The sequence below is a fragment of the Numenius arquata genome, chromosome Z (assembly GCF_964106895.1).
Source record: "Numenius arquata chromosome Z, bNumArq3.hap1.1, whole genome shotgun sequence".
Taxonomy (NCBI): domain Eukaryota; kingdom Metazoa; phylum Chordata; class Aves; order Charadriiformes; family Scolopacidae; genus Numenius; species Numenius arquata.
Window position 1 is genome coordinate 56,119,238 of NC_133616.1, and position 16,660 is coordinate 56,135,897.

The 16,660-nt window shown below is 37.3% G+C and overlaps 1 protein-coding gene across 1 annotated transcript in view; it reads left to right on the forward strand.

Moving 5' to 3' along the window:
* Positions 1-16,660, forward strand: part of SLC12A2 (solute carrier family 12 member 2) — a 68,061-nt gene that overhangs the window by 17,792 nt on the left and 33,609 nt on the right. The window contains exons 2-9 of the mRNA XM_074166842.1: positions 5,987-6,106; positions 8,106-8,181; positions 8,796-8,891; positions 10,721-10,860; positions 12,470-12,580; positions 15,571-15,679; positions 16,119-16,246; positions 16,334-16,418. Coding sequence (XP_074022943.1) covers positions 5,987-6,106; positions 8,106-8,181; positions 8,796-8,891; positions 10,721-10,860; positions 12,470-12,580; positions 15,571-15,679; positions 16,119-16,246; positions 16,334-16,418 — 865 coding nt within the window. The remainder of the gene's footprint in view (positions 1-5,986; positions 6,107-8,105; positions 8,182-8,795; positions 8,892-10,720; positions 10,861-12,469; positions 12,581-15,570; positions 15,680-16,118; positions 16,247-16,333; positions 16,419-16,660) is intronic.

Here is a 16,660-nt window from a genome sequence, read left to right on the forward strand (position 1 = left end):
CACATACGTCTCTTTCCGGGGAAGACGCTTGATTCCCCACGTTTCCCACAGCTCACCTCTCTACTCCGGAGGGATTTCAGGCCGGCCAGCTCCTGCTTCCTTTCAGCAGCTCATTCAAAGTTCTGTGGGACTCGCAGCAAGTCGCTCAGCTAGGCGATTCATAAACCCATCACGTCGGGGTCACCAGTTTGCAGCGATTGAGAGACGGGACACAGCTTGATGCAAGCAAAATGTTCATTTATTGTATAACATCATTCCTTTATACATGCTTACTTTGGCTGCGTGTTTTAAACTGATTGGTCTTTTTGAACACACACTGCTCGCACGGCTGCATCTGATTGGTCAGTGATATATTATCATACCAACAACCATAGCTTATCTTGAGGACTTAACGACTCAGTCCTTAAGGCCTTTTTAAGCAGGGCGCCAGGAACTTGCCCATCTCAATGCTGCCCATCTCAGTGTGGCAACATTTGTCAAGTACCTGTTTTCAGGTTCTTGTCTAACCCTTTATAGTCAGGACCACCCTCAGTTTATGGCCTACAAGTTCCAACATGTCCCGGCTTGTTAACTGAGCAGTACCCGGGGTTCTGCTCTTCAGGCCTTGTCCCACAGGAAAGTGAAAAACTTGCTCAACCAAGAAAAGGTTTCTAGTCTTTAACAGTCATGGGAAGTATTAGCATCTTCTGGGGCAAAGATGTTAATTCTGCTGCTCTTTGATAACTTACTTTCATCTGTCATTTTTATTTTATTCACACTCTGGCTAAAGTATATATGAATTAGAAAAGCAAAATGAAATGTTCATAAGCTTTTCCTCCGTGTACATTTTGAGCTTTGTCAACTCTGAAGACATGTACTGTCAAGTTTTGTACTTGAGTAGCCATAGTATTAACTACGTGCAGCTATGGAGTTGGGCTACTTAGGAAAAAATCTCTACAAGTAATGATTCTTCCACTGTGAGGCATCTGGCACTCTACAGCTGGATCAATACATTTTACTGGTTGCTTCCTTCCGCAAAAAGGAATTTCTTAAGAGTGGTGTTACCTAAAATGTTAACCTTTGTGAGGTGGAAACAAGACATTGTTATGGTAAGGTATAGTGAACAGCTTGGCAATAATGCTGGAAGCTGTATTGAAGGAGTGCAGAAGATGTGTGCAAGTCTCTAGCTTTTGTGAAGAAAGATTCCACTCTCTGTCATGATTGCCACAACACCTCTAACATCAAAACTCCTAGCAGGTAAAAGCATGATCTTGTTGTTGAGGCTTCAACTGTAGCTGGTGAGAACGGAGACCCATTGCTGGACAGAATTGTTCTGTTAGTATCTCTGTTGGTGAAAGACGGTTCTCAGGTGTCTCCCCTTATTTTCTGATCTCAGTAAGTGTGTTAAATGGTGAGAGCACCATGCTCAGTATTGGAATCTGTACGTACAAAGCAGTTGTAAATGTAAGCAGCTGTACTCTTGATTAAATATAGTGAAATGCCATTTTTGTATTTTCTTGCAGAATTTGGATCTTGAAAAGACTAGATTCTTGACTTTCTTCAATGTTTTTATAGTATTAGCTATTTAATCCAGCTTCGGTACTGTGTCTTACTAAGACAAGAAAAAGTTACTGTTGTGAAGCCTTTCTAAGGAATTTGTATGAGGAGAAGCCCATACTATATGGCATGTACCAAACCCATAAATGATCAAACTTGAGAGATGGAAAAAGAGCAGTTAAATGCTCTAATCTTGGATGCTTCTTTGGCCTCCTCTTTTCACAAGAGTAATGGCAATGGGAAGGGTTAGCTAAAGAAGTTACTTACTGCTTGGGACATGCCAAATTGGGCAGACCGCAGAAAAGCTGTCTGCCTGAAGAAGAACCACGTAGTCTTATACACAAACTTGTTGGTTGTCCAGTTCTTGGAGCTTCTGTGTTGTGGTACTTGAAGCAGATACCTCATACGATTCAACGTAGCCAAGTGTGTTGCCTTTAAGATGGGATCTAGGTAAGTTCACCACAAATAAATGTGCTGCATGACATACACCACTATCAAGAATTCTCAATAAAACGAAATAACAATTTTTACCAATGAGAAACTTTTCCAGGAACCAGTGTATTTCAAACTGTGTGTGAAAAATTTCAGATCTCTTCTGGCTAGCAAGTTTTTTCTCATTACTAATCCACTTCTAATAAATGTGGAGACTGTTCACAGTTGGCACAAATAACTTACTGTTATGATCCGGTTCTGGAGATGAAATAGTAGATTATCTGTACTTTTCAGTGCACTGTGGTACAGTAATAGAAATTTCTGTGTAGGAACAGAATTTAACTGTTTATTGGCTAAATTCCTATCAGTGTAAGATAGAATTGTTAACATGTGAATGTATCTTATTTTACCTTTAACAGTGCAAGCGAACACCATAAACTGAGTGTTCTTTGGACTGATTAGATAAAAGACCATATTTTGATTAAAAAATTGTGTTAATAAGAGAATTTCTGATGTGAAATGCTAAAACCTTCTCTTTTCTTTCTGCTTTTGTTACACCCCCTCTAAATCCACAATGTGTTAGTGTTTTTTACTGTTTATGAAGATCTTACCATACATGCATTGCTATTCTAAAATAGTGCTAGTGTGTTTTTTTCCATTCAGTATGTGACTTGAGTAGAAGCATTGTTTCCTCATGAGCACAAGCATGAAAAATACTATGCCTGCTTTATTTACAGCTGAGACCACAGTTGTGTTTTCTTAATCTTGCATTAAAGGACTGAACTTGGAGCTTTGTGTAGTGGAATTCTGTTGTGCCCACACTCTGTAATATCTGTTCTGACTGGTGCTTTATCAGGCACCCACTAGCACTGATAACCAGCAATAACCTTTCAGTTATTACTTTTTGCATGTGCTTCAAAATACTTTTCCGAAGAAATATTGCATAGTGTGGAGAGACAAGACATACAGAACAAAACTTTCTTGTGTTCACAGTGCGCGTCTCTGGGAGCTGATCTGGTAACTGATAACTCAAAATACCAGTTACGAGCCATTATCTCCTTCCCAGAACACAACAGGCTGAGCTGTGGGCTTGTTTGAGCATTATGGTGAAATGTGTAGCTATCACATGATGGTTGAGGTTAGAAGTGACCTCTGGAGGTCATCTTGTCCATGTGTGCAGGTTCTAAAAATACCTGGCCAGCCATGGTCTTATGCTCAAGTGTATAATTGTTCCTTACGCTAGATACTAGGATATTCTCCACCTTTTCCTAAAACCTAAACGTGTAGTAAATGAAGCCTTCTAACTTTTTTTTTTTTAGAAAAAAGTGTTGTGATGCAGTATTACAGCATTAATAGTTGCATATAATGTTTCAGTATTTTAGAACATGACGATGCAGATTTCTTCTAGCTCATCCTTGGTTCTCTCTGACCAGTCTTTTCAAAGAAAAGTTTTATTGTTAATGTATATTTATGATATAACATGCCTTTTTTTAGTACCAGGAGATGTTATCAAATGGTGGCAGTTTTCTTGGCCAAAGCAGAAAAACTGCTTGGATAATATTATTATGACTCCCCTTATGCAATGTTTTAAAATTGAGTTTGTTGCAAGTATAATGTGAAGCTTTTCTATGAGAAATAAGAATGGATTTAATATAAAAGAATAGTAATACACAGTTACTGTTGCATGCTTGTTTGGAGATTTTGTTGTCATGGTTTGAACATTTATTAATCTGACCGTTGTTGTAATCTATTTTTAAAAATTTTTTCTTCCCCACTTCTGAAGGTGGGTGGGGGAGAAGTGTGAAGAAATTTTTGGTAAGCGCTGCTGGAAACATCAGAATCCAATGAGGGAGACATTAATACCTAGAAGAGTTTTGAGGTTTATTTCTGCATATCTAGGAAAGTCATGTGAAGGACGAGTACTCAAGGGTGTCAGAGCAGGGCGTTATGTTGGCTCATTATTTTCTATTGTGAGCTTCAGATGCATCCAGGTTGGGTGAGGAGCCCAATTAGAGGGCTTTCCATTTCCTTAGTTCTGGTTTAGGCAGGTCAGCATAGGCTCAGCAAATAAGTCGCTTCTAGCTGTATGTATTAAATTAAAACTAGTTAATTATTATTATGCTTCTTGACATAGACATGCTAGAGTTATTTCTGTGTACAATCTTAAATGTAGCAGCATGGTAATTCTCTTTTTTGGTCCTCACTCTTCTTCTTACCACTCCAAATGAATCACACACCACTTCTTGCTTGATTTGGTTTGAGTGCCTGAATACATATAATCAGCAAATCAATAGATTAATCTGGTAAAAGGCTATGCAAATCTTCCACGAAACTACAGCCTTTAGTTCTCTTCTATCCAGAAAAGTTGCAGTTCAGCAAACCGGGTAATTTCCTGTTATGTTTCTTTTTGTTCTCTGTTAAAGTATATAACACATTTAGACATATACATAAAAATGTATATGTGTGTATATATATGTGTATAAACATATCTAGATTCTTTTGTAATTCCTTCTGGAGACAAGAAAACGTATTTAAGACAGCTATCTGTTGAAGGTAATGACGTGCAAACTGATAATGCCATAAAGGATCTCCAGATGTGTTGCAGAAGAAATGTTTCTATGAGAATTTCATAGTGCAGATTCAGTGGGAGAAGCACAGACACGAATCTGTGCTAATGACCTCTGGATAAGGTTGACATAACCTGATTTTTTTTTTTTTAATCTGTTTGTGTGTTTACTGCTGATGGTAAGGGGCTATGGATGACACCCTAAGTGACGGTTCTATAAGTGTGTCTTCTGGACTCCGTGCTGGTGGTATATTTGGTGTTACTGTATAAGGGAGAGAAATAATTTAATTAAATATCTCAAATTAAACTTTCTTACTGTGTCCCGTCGGCATTGAACATACCTCTTGAAAGCATAATTTGGGTCCAGTCTGTTTTGTGTCTTACTTGGCAAATGAGAGTTTTGCCCTTTACCTCATTGGGATTGAACCTGTAATTGCTTAAATGTTTTCTAAGCCCTCTGGGATGCAGGATGCTTCACTAATACTGCTTGAATTGGTTTGTTGAATAGTATTCTCTGAATGGTATTCAGGGTCTTTCTAGTATATTCATTCTTTATACTTGTTGCCTTGGATAACTAACATACTTCGCTTAGAGTGCTTTCCAGGAGGTTTCTTACAGCAAGTGTAGAAAATATTTAAGTTGAGTTTAAATGTTTAGGTGTTCACCTGGCTTGGCAAAACAAAACTGCCTCGTTCAAAGCAAGCATGCAACAAGCATGTGTATATACATGTCTACTTTTAATATGTACCAAACAGTTGAGATTTCTGCATTGTAAGGTTGAGTTGGATTATAAAGAAAAACCAGCCACAGGTTGCTCCATGGGATTGATGTTTTCTCATTTGTCATCCTTTCCTTTTGAATGAGGAAGAGTGGAAGAGTCTTCTCTTCCCTCCTTCTCCCTGAAATGCCACTCTCCCACCCTCCTTTCTACCAGCATCATCTTACAATGACTAGTAGAATAGTTTGCAGAGAGGTAAATAATTTATTTCCTGAAAAATTGATCAAATGACAGCTTAAGTCTGAACTACAGGAAATGCTATAGCTGAGACCAGTAACATAGTAGAACAGTATACACTTTCAGATTAAGAAATAAAACTTCCTGTGCTGTAGAAGTCGCTGCATTTGAAATCTTGTAGCTCTTTTTTTAAAAGACCAGATGTTTGTTTCTTAGGGCTGTAGAACTGATTCTTAAAAATATTTTTCGCTCTGACTCCTAACAGTTTGCTTTAACTGAAGTAGAATACACAAGTGGTTTGTGTAATTTTGTTCTATTTTCCTTGAAATTGGTGAGATGTGCCTCATGCAAGGAACATAAAGGAAAGACTTAATAATTCTGCTGTGTCGTTCTTTAATTTTTCTATTTGCACAAGTAGATTTATTTTTTTACAATGTATCAGATGCTCTCTCTAGTCTGTTAATCACATAAAAGATTATTTTTTTTTTATTTCCAAGGAGCCCTTTGAAGATGGCTATGCAAATGGTGAAGAAGGCACACCAGCTGGAGAAGCATCTGCCACTTACACACCTGATAGCAAAGGGGTGGTCAAGTTCGGCTGGATAAAAGGTGTATTGGTAAGTTTGATGTCTTGTACTTCAGTTTCTTACAGGTAGGACCTTTTTAATAACCTTTTTTGAGAGGGATGGTGACAGCGCTGTATAAAGAAAAGGTTATATCTATGAGACGTGGAAAATGCCATAATTTTAGGAAGGGTTGCTCTTACTTGTACTGAATTTTAAGGAAGTAAATACTTCAGGACATCAGGATTTGAAGGGATCATGGTTTCTTGGCACAGGTTTTACAATTTTGATGTTGCATAATTTCCAAGAAGGAAAAAGATTATATAAGTATTCGTATGTAATAGAAAAACTACATATTAATCTTAAGTGACAAAGGCAAATGCAAATGGAGAGAATACACGTAATGTGTGTTCACTTTCCATCTGTAACATTTTGGACTGAAGTGTTAGAAAATGTGAGGTTTACCTATTTATTTTTAGAGAAGTAAAAAATACTGTGTTGAGGGGAGTACTTACGTGTATATGGCAAAACTTGACCAGGATTAAGTATTTAAATTTTGTTGAACTGTTACAAAAAGTCATCTTCTCCTAAGCTGTGGAAGTCTTAATGCTAAAGATAGTATAGTCATGGTGGAAAAAACTGAGTCTGTCCTCATTTGGAATAGTGAAAAATTAAGGGTGACATGGGGGATTTTATTACAAGTTCATATTATTTTATTTTTGATATTTTGGCAAAGAGAAACCATGATTAATATGTACTCTCCAAAGCTGTAAGAATTTATAGTGGTGGCCTCAAATGCAACAGGTGGTTAAAGCATGCTGAACTTGAGGATTCGGAATGCCTAACTTTAGTTCAGCAAGCTGCCACTGTGTATTAGCAGCTTTCTTGCAAGTCTTGAAGTAGCCATATTCCCTACCCTGGTGAGAAGGAGAGTGCCTGTGGTAGCTGTGAAACAGGTATCACAGACTTCCATTGATGCATTCCAACCAAGGACAGGGTTGTTAATTTTAAAGCAGGTATGAAGCAACTTTGAATTTCCAAACCCAAATTCTATATTGAACTATTTTTGTAAACAACGATTCTAAGCATTAAAGAGTTATGGGATAAGTGTTGCTGTTTTCTTCCAAAGTCTATTTAAAAGCTTTGAGGAGGATGATCTCCTCCTTTTCAGTGGTTTGAAAGTTGCAGTTAGTACTTCCTAGTAGGCATAAGCCACCTGGGTGAATGTTTCCAGTTCAGGTGATCTACATTTTGCAAAAGCCTTTTTAAATCTCTGAAAACTTTTTACTTTTGTTTGGAGAGATCCTTGTCTCCCTTCTAGTCCTAATGACCAGCTGAAGTTCTTGTAGGATTGGTATCATGCTCTTTAGGTAAGAGAGAGCCCTAAGACCTGCTGTTAGTTTTCTGTCTAAATTCTTGTATGGTGCAAACTCTATTGAGGACTAAGAGTTTAAAATATGAGACCAAAAACCCAAACCATCAACACCACCCTGCCTACCTCCCCCCCACCTCCATCCTGTTAGCCTGCGCCTGTGATGTAGGATAGAAAAGTTCTATGACTGAGAAGCTGTGGAAGTTGTTTGGTTTTTTGGGTTTTTTTGGTTTGTTTGTTTTAAAGAATAAATTATTTAATAGGGTATTGCTTTTTGGAGGGAGATTTGTGGGAGAGCTGAACTGGGATTGCAGACTTCACGATCACCATAGAGCCCACAATCTTATTTTTAGTTATGTGTTCTGTAATATGAATTTTGGATCCTGAATGTTTGGCTCTAAATCATTTTTACTGTTCAGTCCGGATAGAGTGTGTCAGATACTGAATTACTGTAACTTTAAGGTAGCAACTTTTTAATCATATTTAGTTCCCTTTTCATATTTTTAAGTTTATCAAACCTAAACTTGTCTAATTAAAAAAAAATCTATTCTGGTGAAATAATTTGAAAAGTAGTGAGGAAAGACTGCAAGATAACTTCAACAACATTAAAAACCGAAATGAAGAATTAGTGGAAATGCAGATGTGAGACCTAACCTATGTAAAATTTCTGTTTTATCTTAGGTACGATGTATGTTAAATATTTGGGGTGTGATGCTCTTCATCAGACTGTCATGGATTGTAGGACAAGCTGGGATAGGTATGTGTACTAATGCTGTAATTTTGTTTCAGTGACTTTTAAACATGATCCAAAAGAGGTGTTAATCCTGAATTTACACTTAAAACAGGTAGAAAATGACCTTAATGTTGCCAGTTTTTAAGGTAGTTTATACTTATCAAAACTTTATGCAGTATGAAGTTACTTAGATTTTTTTCATTTAGCTATAAGGGATGTAATTTAAAATTGACATTTTTTAAGTGTTCAGTGAACTGTAGAGATAATAACCAGAGATCAAAAGTTTATAGTCTGCATATAGACTGTGATACATAAACAGTTTTCTTCAAAGGCTTAATTTAGTATTGGACTGCAGCAAAGCTTTCACCTGCAAAAGGCATGTGTTTCCTTAAAGCTTCTAGGATACAGCTTTTACCCTGCTAATTAAAGAGAACATTTGTCCAGTTTTGTTTGTATCCTGGAAACTTCTCAGTACAAAAGAGGAGTGAAGAAGCTTTTGTTTGAATGTGTGGAGCCACACACATTCAGTAAATTTACGCTGTATTTGCAAGGCTAATTCTATAAACCAAGTTAAGTTGAAGATTTGTTCATTTTAATACTGCTGGACTTACACCTTTTCCCCCCTCTTTTTCCAAAAGGTCTGTCTGTTGTGGTTATTGGAATGGCCACTGTTGTGACAACTATTACAGGACTGTCTACTTCAGCAATAGCCACAAATGGGTTTGTAAGAGGAGGTAAACCTACTTTCATAAAGCTTTTAAAGCTTTCATTACTCTGAAGCATACACCTTAAGAATGGAACCTCTAACTTAGTTCTTTAGCAACAGAGAAGAAACAGCATGTGTGAAATGTACAGAAGAGTTAGTTTTCTGAGGAGCAGAGTCTTCCTTATGTTCTGTAGTTGACCAAGCAGTCTTATATTTGAGATATCAATAATTAGCCTACTAATTTGATCTGACTATTGACTTGCTTTTTCACTGTGGAAGAAATGTTAACTACTCTTAATTTTTGGAATTACAAACATTTTTTGAGAGACATATATCCAGAAATGAATAGGATCTTAATATTCTCCTGCATCTGCACTGGTTGGTTAAGAGTGCGCCTGTGTGCTTGCATGTGTTCATGTCCTAAAATAAAACTTACTAATGAAAAAACACATCCTATAAAAGGGTAAGCTTGACCTATATGTGAGCATGCAAAAAGACATGTTCTAATGTGATTTTTTTTTTATACACACTTGGTTATCTCCAGCTTTCCTGAGGGTGATGGCTTTCATTCTTTTTATGGTTTATGTGCTGTTGTCAGCAATTCCTATAAAATAGTTTTGTGTTTGGTGCCCTTGACATGCTCAGACTGCTTCATGACATTACAAGACTGCTACCAGCGGAAAATATGGTGGAATTAAAATAGAAGCTTATAAAATTCTCTCAATTAAGAATGAAGAGAAAAACCTGTCACAAACTAAATAGACCCAATGGGGAGGACTAGCTATGAATCTTAGCATTATATCAAGCTTAATTTCTAGATGCCCTTTTGTTTTTTAAATTGCGTTATACATATTGGATTTTCCTGTTCTTATGAGAGTCTTTTTTTTTTTTCAGTCGCTCTTGCAAAATAATGCTTTATTAGAAAATGTGAAGTGCTGAATGGGAAGAACTATAAAATAAAATCACAGTTGTTCCTATGAAAAATCATACATTACAGTAATATTTTCTTTACGTTAATTTCTCATTTGCAAAGTACGTCGAAGGCTGGGTACCTCCATATGTTTTGCGCAAGAACTGTAATGTACTGAAATTAAGGATTTCCTGTTTCAAATTTTTAATGTGCACCCAGTTACTTCAGACTGGAGCTGGAGCATTTTGTTGCTTCTAGAAAGCTTAGCCTTAATTTGGAGGAATATGTCTTTGCTACATTTTTAAAATTTTACTCTTCTCTAATGCTGTAGATACTCAGTTTTCCATTTGTCATATGTAGGGTTTGAGATGTTGTATTTGTCAAGAATAGGTTCTGAAAAAGAGTGGCCATAGGATTGTTTCAAGAGTGCTGTTGGAGAGCAGAAAATTCCCTTAACACCAGAGCTTTAAGAAACAGGTCATGGGCGTTTGGAACCTGAGTGGGTTTGTTAGTCTACTTCACCATTTTCTTAGAGCAACAGCTAATGCAAATATGTAATAGCAGAACTAGGTACAAATGCTTTGAGTAGTTTGAAATAAAAAGCACAGTAATACTGCTGCTTCTGTTTTACAAATTTTTTTTTAAACTATAGAAAACTATATTCAGCCGTTGCATAGCTGAATAATATCATGTGCTGCATAAGTCAGGTGATTATTTCCAACTGGTGTCTTTTCTTAAAAACTTGAAGTGTATTCCTGGAACTTCAGTATGCCTGTCCCTAAATTACTGAGTTTTGGGTTATTTTGAAGATGCAAGAATAAATAGGATCTCGTTTGTGTAAACTTTAAATTGCCGATGACTGACTATTCTTAGGCTCTTTCATGTAATGTGGGTTTTTCTTCTTTTTTTTTTTTTTTTTTTTGTTTGTTTGTTTTGTTTTTTTTCAGGAGGAGCATATTACTTAATTTCCAGAAGCCTGGGACCAGAGTTCGGTGGTGCCATAGGTCTGATTTTTGCATTTGCCAATGCTGTTGCAGTAGCAATGTATGTTGTTGGCTTTGCAGAGACAGTTGTGGAGCTGCTCAAGGTATATGGATGATAGTGGTTATATAAAGGACAGTGGTTATCTATTCAACTTTGGTCTGTCATCTAATCATAGAATCATAGAATGGTTTGGCTTGGAAGGGACCTTTAAAGGTCCAATTCCCCTACAATGAGCACGAACATTTACTAAATAAGTTTCATCAAAGCCCTCTCCATTCTCTGACCTTGAATGCTTCCAGGGATGGGGCATCTACAACTTCCACAGGCAGCCTGTTCCAGTGTTTCATCACCCTCATCATAACAAAAATTTTCTTATATATAGTGTGAATCTTCCTCCTTTTAGTTTAAAACCATTACCCCTTGTCCTATTGCTACAAGCCCTATTAAAAAGTCTGTCCCTATCTTTCTTATAAGCCCCCTTCAAGTACTGAAAAGCTGCAATATGGTCTCCCTGGAGCCTTCTCTTCTCTGGGCTGAACAGCCCTGACTCTCTCAGCCTTTCTTTGTGGAAGAGGTGCTCAAGCCCTCTAATAATTTTTGTGGCCCTCCTCTGGACCTGCTCCAATAGGTCCATGTGGTTCCTGTGCTGAGGACCCCAGAGCTGGACGCAGTACCCCAGGTGGGGTCTCACCAGAGTGGAGTAGAGGGGCAAAATCACCTCCCTCAACCTGCTGGCCATGTTTCTTTTGATGCAGCCCAGGATATGGTTGGCTTTCTGGGCTGCCAGCGCACATTGCCAGCTCATGTCCAGCTTTTCATCTACCAGTACCCCACGGCTACCCTCAATCCCTTCATCCTCCAGCCTGTATTGATATTGGGGGTTGCCCTTGACCAGTTCAAGGACATGGAGTTCAAGGACATGGAACAAAGTACAAGGTTACTACTGATATATTAGTAGAATACTACTGTAATTTAGTAGCTTTTTGATAGAAAACCAAATTATCATTGGTGTAAAATGGAAACTTCCCACACTGTTTATCTCCCTAAAAAAAATAAAAAGTGTAATTTGTGGTGAAGTCCAAGCTAGCAGTTGAGAAGAGTGGCAATATAGGTATATGATGCGCAATCATAATTTGTTATTGCTGAGATTCTTATTAGTGAACTGTTTCTTGTAAGTGGTAGTTCATACTAATTTTATAGTAAGCTCATTTTCAAAGGAGTTCTGCTTATTAAAAACAATTCCTTAATTTAAACACAAACATTTGTCTGTTGGATTTTTTGATTAAATGTAATGCTGATATGAACTCAACCCCATACTTTTTGTAGATGGGAAGAAGTTTTGAGTACATTAAAATAATTAATAGCAAACAACAAGTAAAATTCATGTATAGGTGCAAGATGTTAGTAGTTAGATAGTAGTTAGATAGGAGTTGCCTTGCTGATTAATCTAACTCTGGCGGTTGAAGACAGGCTATCTCTGGAGATGGGCTGTGAATGGAAATTATAATTTCCATTTAGAAGTTTCAGTGTATTAAAACAAGGGAGAAACCAAAGTACTTGTGTCCATACAGGGATTTTCATATGAGTAAACTTGTGGTATAAAGTTTAACTCTAGTCTAAATAAATTACGGTCAATATTCTGCAGTAGGGAACATAGGTACTTGATAAAGCATATGACTGAGGTTTTTTTTCTTTGTGTTTTTTTTTCTTAGGAAAATGGAACGTTGATGGTGGATGAAATGAATGATATCAGGATCATAGGGGCTATCACAGTGGTTGTATTGCTGGGTATTTCCGTTGCTGGAATGGAATGGGAGGCAAAAGTAAGCAACTGTCACCTTTTCTTTTATTCTCTGCTTCAGAATTTTGATTCCATTTTCTACTTCAGCTTTTTGATTTATTTTTAATATACTTAGTGCACCCAGTACTGCACGCATGATATGTTAGAAGTCAGTCAGTGGGCAGTTTCTATGTAACAGGTCTCTGTTTCTGTCTAGCACTAGCATGTGTGGGTCTGGACAGCATTTCAGACCGTAGATCACTTAGTTCCATTGGAAGCTTAAGCGTCTATGAGAACCTAAAAATCAGCATAATTTACTCTTAATAAGTGTCAAGTAGGTTAATGGTATTACCCTCTTCTGGGTGACTACAGCACATAGCACAAGTGAAGTTAAAGAGCATTAGCATTGGAATTTTCCTCACTGGGGGCTTCAAGTGAGCTCTGTGGGACTGGAGCTGAAGCCAATCTAAACTTGTGTAGTTTCTGCTAACTCAAACCCAATATTCTCACCTTCCCTTCCCTTCTAGTTTTGTTTTCGCTTCAAAACAGCCAAACAGTGTGATGGAGTCACTGGGCTCAACATTGAGGAGGGTTATGAACAGGGGAGGTGATGACTGTGTAGGAGGAGGAACCTACTTTCCTTATCTTGTGGCTGCATGGACTTAGGTCAACTCTGATTGTAGAAACAAACACGTACAAATCCTAGGATACCTTAATATAGAGGTTGCCTTACTAGCTTTCTGCTCTGCATTATGAGGCAGTGTACCTTGCTCACTGTTTCCTGCCTCTGGTAGGCTTTTTCTGAATAACCATCCATGGTATGCTCAAAAATAATAAGAGCCTCGCTTGGTCTCCCTCCCAGTTTGATACTTGGTTCAGAATAGCTTGTATTTTTTGCAGTGACAAGACAACTGAAGGAGCTTCGTCATTTAAGTAATATAACAGGTTCTTGTGCTCCTGAATTAAGATGATGATGATATTGATAAACAAAATGAGAGAGGGTTAGGGATCATAGAAAGAGGAAGTGAAGATCAAGTGCATTACTTGGATCTACCACAGGGAGAAAAGAATCTATACAGAAATTGACTTTTGTATGTACTTCTAAATTGAAGAGAACACTTCTGTAAAAACGGTTTACCTTTCTCAGGTAGTCCTTTGCTGTCTGTAACTTCAATTTGTAATGGTATCTTTATGCACCTGAGTTTGAACGATACTGTCCTCCTTAATATCAACTGTTTAGTTTTTCCTTTGAATGAATTAGTTGTTATTAACCCTCTGGCTGCTGTCACAGTCACAAGAAGTATCTTGCTTTTGCTCTGTAGCATGAGCAATTCTATAATAATAGATTGCATAGAAGTACCCCTGTTTAATGCTTCTATATCAAATGTGAACTGTGGTATCACTGCAGCATCATCCTTATTAGAAAATAGGTAGCTTTCAAAAATCCTGTACTCAGTGCAAAAATCAAGGCTTGCTGCCTTAGTTTGAAGAAGGCAAGTAGGAGTGATGGTAAGCAACTGAACCTGTCAAGCAAGAACTTCATGTGGGTTAACATACAGCTTAGCATAGCAAAACACTAATGCTTCCCTCTTGATTTAAGTAGCTACATCTCCTGTGTCTCCCCCATGACTTAGAGAGTGCCATGTAAAATGGGACAAGGGGAATCTGTAATAGTGCCTTTGAAGTAGGTCTGAAAGCTAAGAGAGATTTCAGGGTAGCCTACTTAAAAAAATGTCTTCTCAGAGTTTGTGAACTCTTACTGCTCAGCTCCTTGTGTTGAAGTCTTAGAAGCCTGTTCTTTGTCTGAGACTTTGAATGTAAGGAAGGTATTCAGAAAATGCTCTTAGCTTCAGGGAGAAGCCTTGGTTTGTTACCGGATAAATCCACTTGTGGCAAGTGCTCTGTGGTAGCTTCACGTGGAGTTCTCTGGGCTTACTGAAGACTTCTGTAGCACCCAACTTGAATCCTTACACCTTTCACCTGTTCTTGAGGCTTGGTAAAGGCAAGATCTAAATATGATGCCCAAACTGGTTTCTTGAGGTGGTCTTCTAACTCTGCTCTTGGCTGTCATGCTCTGCTTGTTGCTGTACTACCCTGTTTTCTTATGAGGCTATGTGAGCTGAAAACTTTGTTTTGTAACAATGACCAATGCCACAGTGCTGTTGCATATTAAGTTCTGATCCTAGGCCTGAAAAAAAACGTAAAACTACAAATAGCTTCCTCAGAGCCACTGGCATATACCTTTGTAAGGAATCAAAAGACACGAAAGGTAACAGGCCAGTGTGTTTGCTTATCTAAATGTAAAACTTGAGCCATCTCTTCAATGCCTAGATTTATCTTTACACTTCTTACACGTTGGATGGTTTAAAGTACTTCTTGTTCCAAGTGTGGGATTTATAATGGTTTTATTGAGCAGTGGATAAAAATCGAGGTTGTAATGAAGTCTCAAGAAGACTAGAAACTAACAAGTAGTTGTGGTAGCCTGCAATTTGATTTCGTAATAGTTAAGAACATGAGAATGTAACAAAATAGTCTGTTGCATAAAATAACAGACAAAATCTATTTGATGCCTGATGCAATACAGTTCTTAGTAAAGTAAATACCACATACGAAAGTATAAGGCAAAGTATTATGATCATGGTTAATAAGGCAATACTCCTAGCATTTGTGTGCACTTAGCACTTCTCTTGTGAATTTCTTCAGTCTACTCAAATCCATTCCTTCTGGAAGGCTTATAGAGAAAATAGTTCCCTCAACAAGTATGTTGTTTTTAGAAGTATAACTTTGAGGGGTATTGTAATAACAAATTCTCTTTTGAATGGGTGTTAAACTTAAAAATGATTCATAACTCTTTATTAAAAATGCTGGTACATGTTCTCTCCAGCTTGCCTTATTTATTTGTGGAAAACAAACTGAGTAGACTAAGGTGAATTTGGAATAAAGTAAATATTGACATTTTGGAACATAACATTGAAGCTTGAAACTGTGAAAAAGAACAAGTTCTTCTGTCTGACTGCAATTATTATGTTTCAGGCGCAGATAGTCCTACTGGTGATCCTCGTACTTGCTATTGGAGACTTTGTCATAGGAACATTTATTCCTTTGGATAGCAAGAAGCCTAAAGGTTTCTTTGGTTATAAAGGTATGTTGGAACAGTTAGTATTGTAACAATATTTTTGCAAAGAGGAGACATGCTGTCAGAATTTAAACATCTAAATAGCTTATGGTCCTATTAACTATAGAGACTTTTTTGCTGATTCTTTCAAACTTCTGCCGTTTTATTCCTTAAAGGTATTGGGCCAGAACTTGGTCCTGCCTGTGTAATATGGATTACAATAAATTTTAAAAAGCTGGATGATACTGTAAGTGCTTTTTCTGGTTTTAAAGGCTATTTAAGTTTACTATGTTGACTTTTATTTTGAGTCAAAATTTTGAATTAGGACTTAAATGTTCTATGCTTAATTTTTAAGAAGGCTGTAGAGCTGTGACTTTCAGCTTTTTGACAGAGCTAATAATGGCTGGACTGGGCTAATACTGTAGCTTCTATATGAGTATTGATAGACTTAAATCTTTTTCTACAGCTGAAATATTTATGGAGAATTTTGGACCAGATTTCCGAGATGAGGAAACTTTCTTTTCTGTGTTTGCTATTTTCTTCCCTGCTGCAACTGGCATACTTGCCGGTGCAAATATCTCAGGTGATCTTGCGGTGAGTAGTGAATTAGCAAATCTTGTTCACAAACATTGAGTGTACATTTATGTCTGTCATCACTGTCCACTGACATTTTTCTTTCAGGATCCTCAGTCAGCCATACCTAAAGGAACGTTGTTGGCCATCTTAATTACTACATTGGTTTACGCAGGAATTGCAGTATCTGTAGGTAAATAGAGAATGTTTTTAACTTTATCCTTTCACATTTGTTCTGAGGGTGTGTTTTGATACACTTTATGTAATTCATTATGTAAAGTCATTATATAACTGACATTCATGCATGAGGAAGTAATAGCCAGAGGTTTCTAATTTTTGTTGTTGGAGGTTCAATTTTCAGCTGGTTTCATAATTTCCTAAAATTCATGATAATTTTCTAAGATACTGACTGCTTCAGACTGAAGATGACAAAAG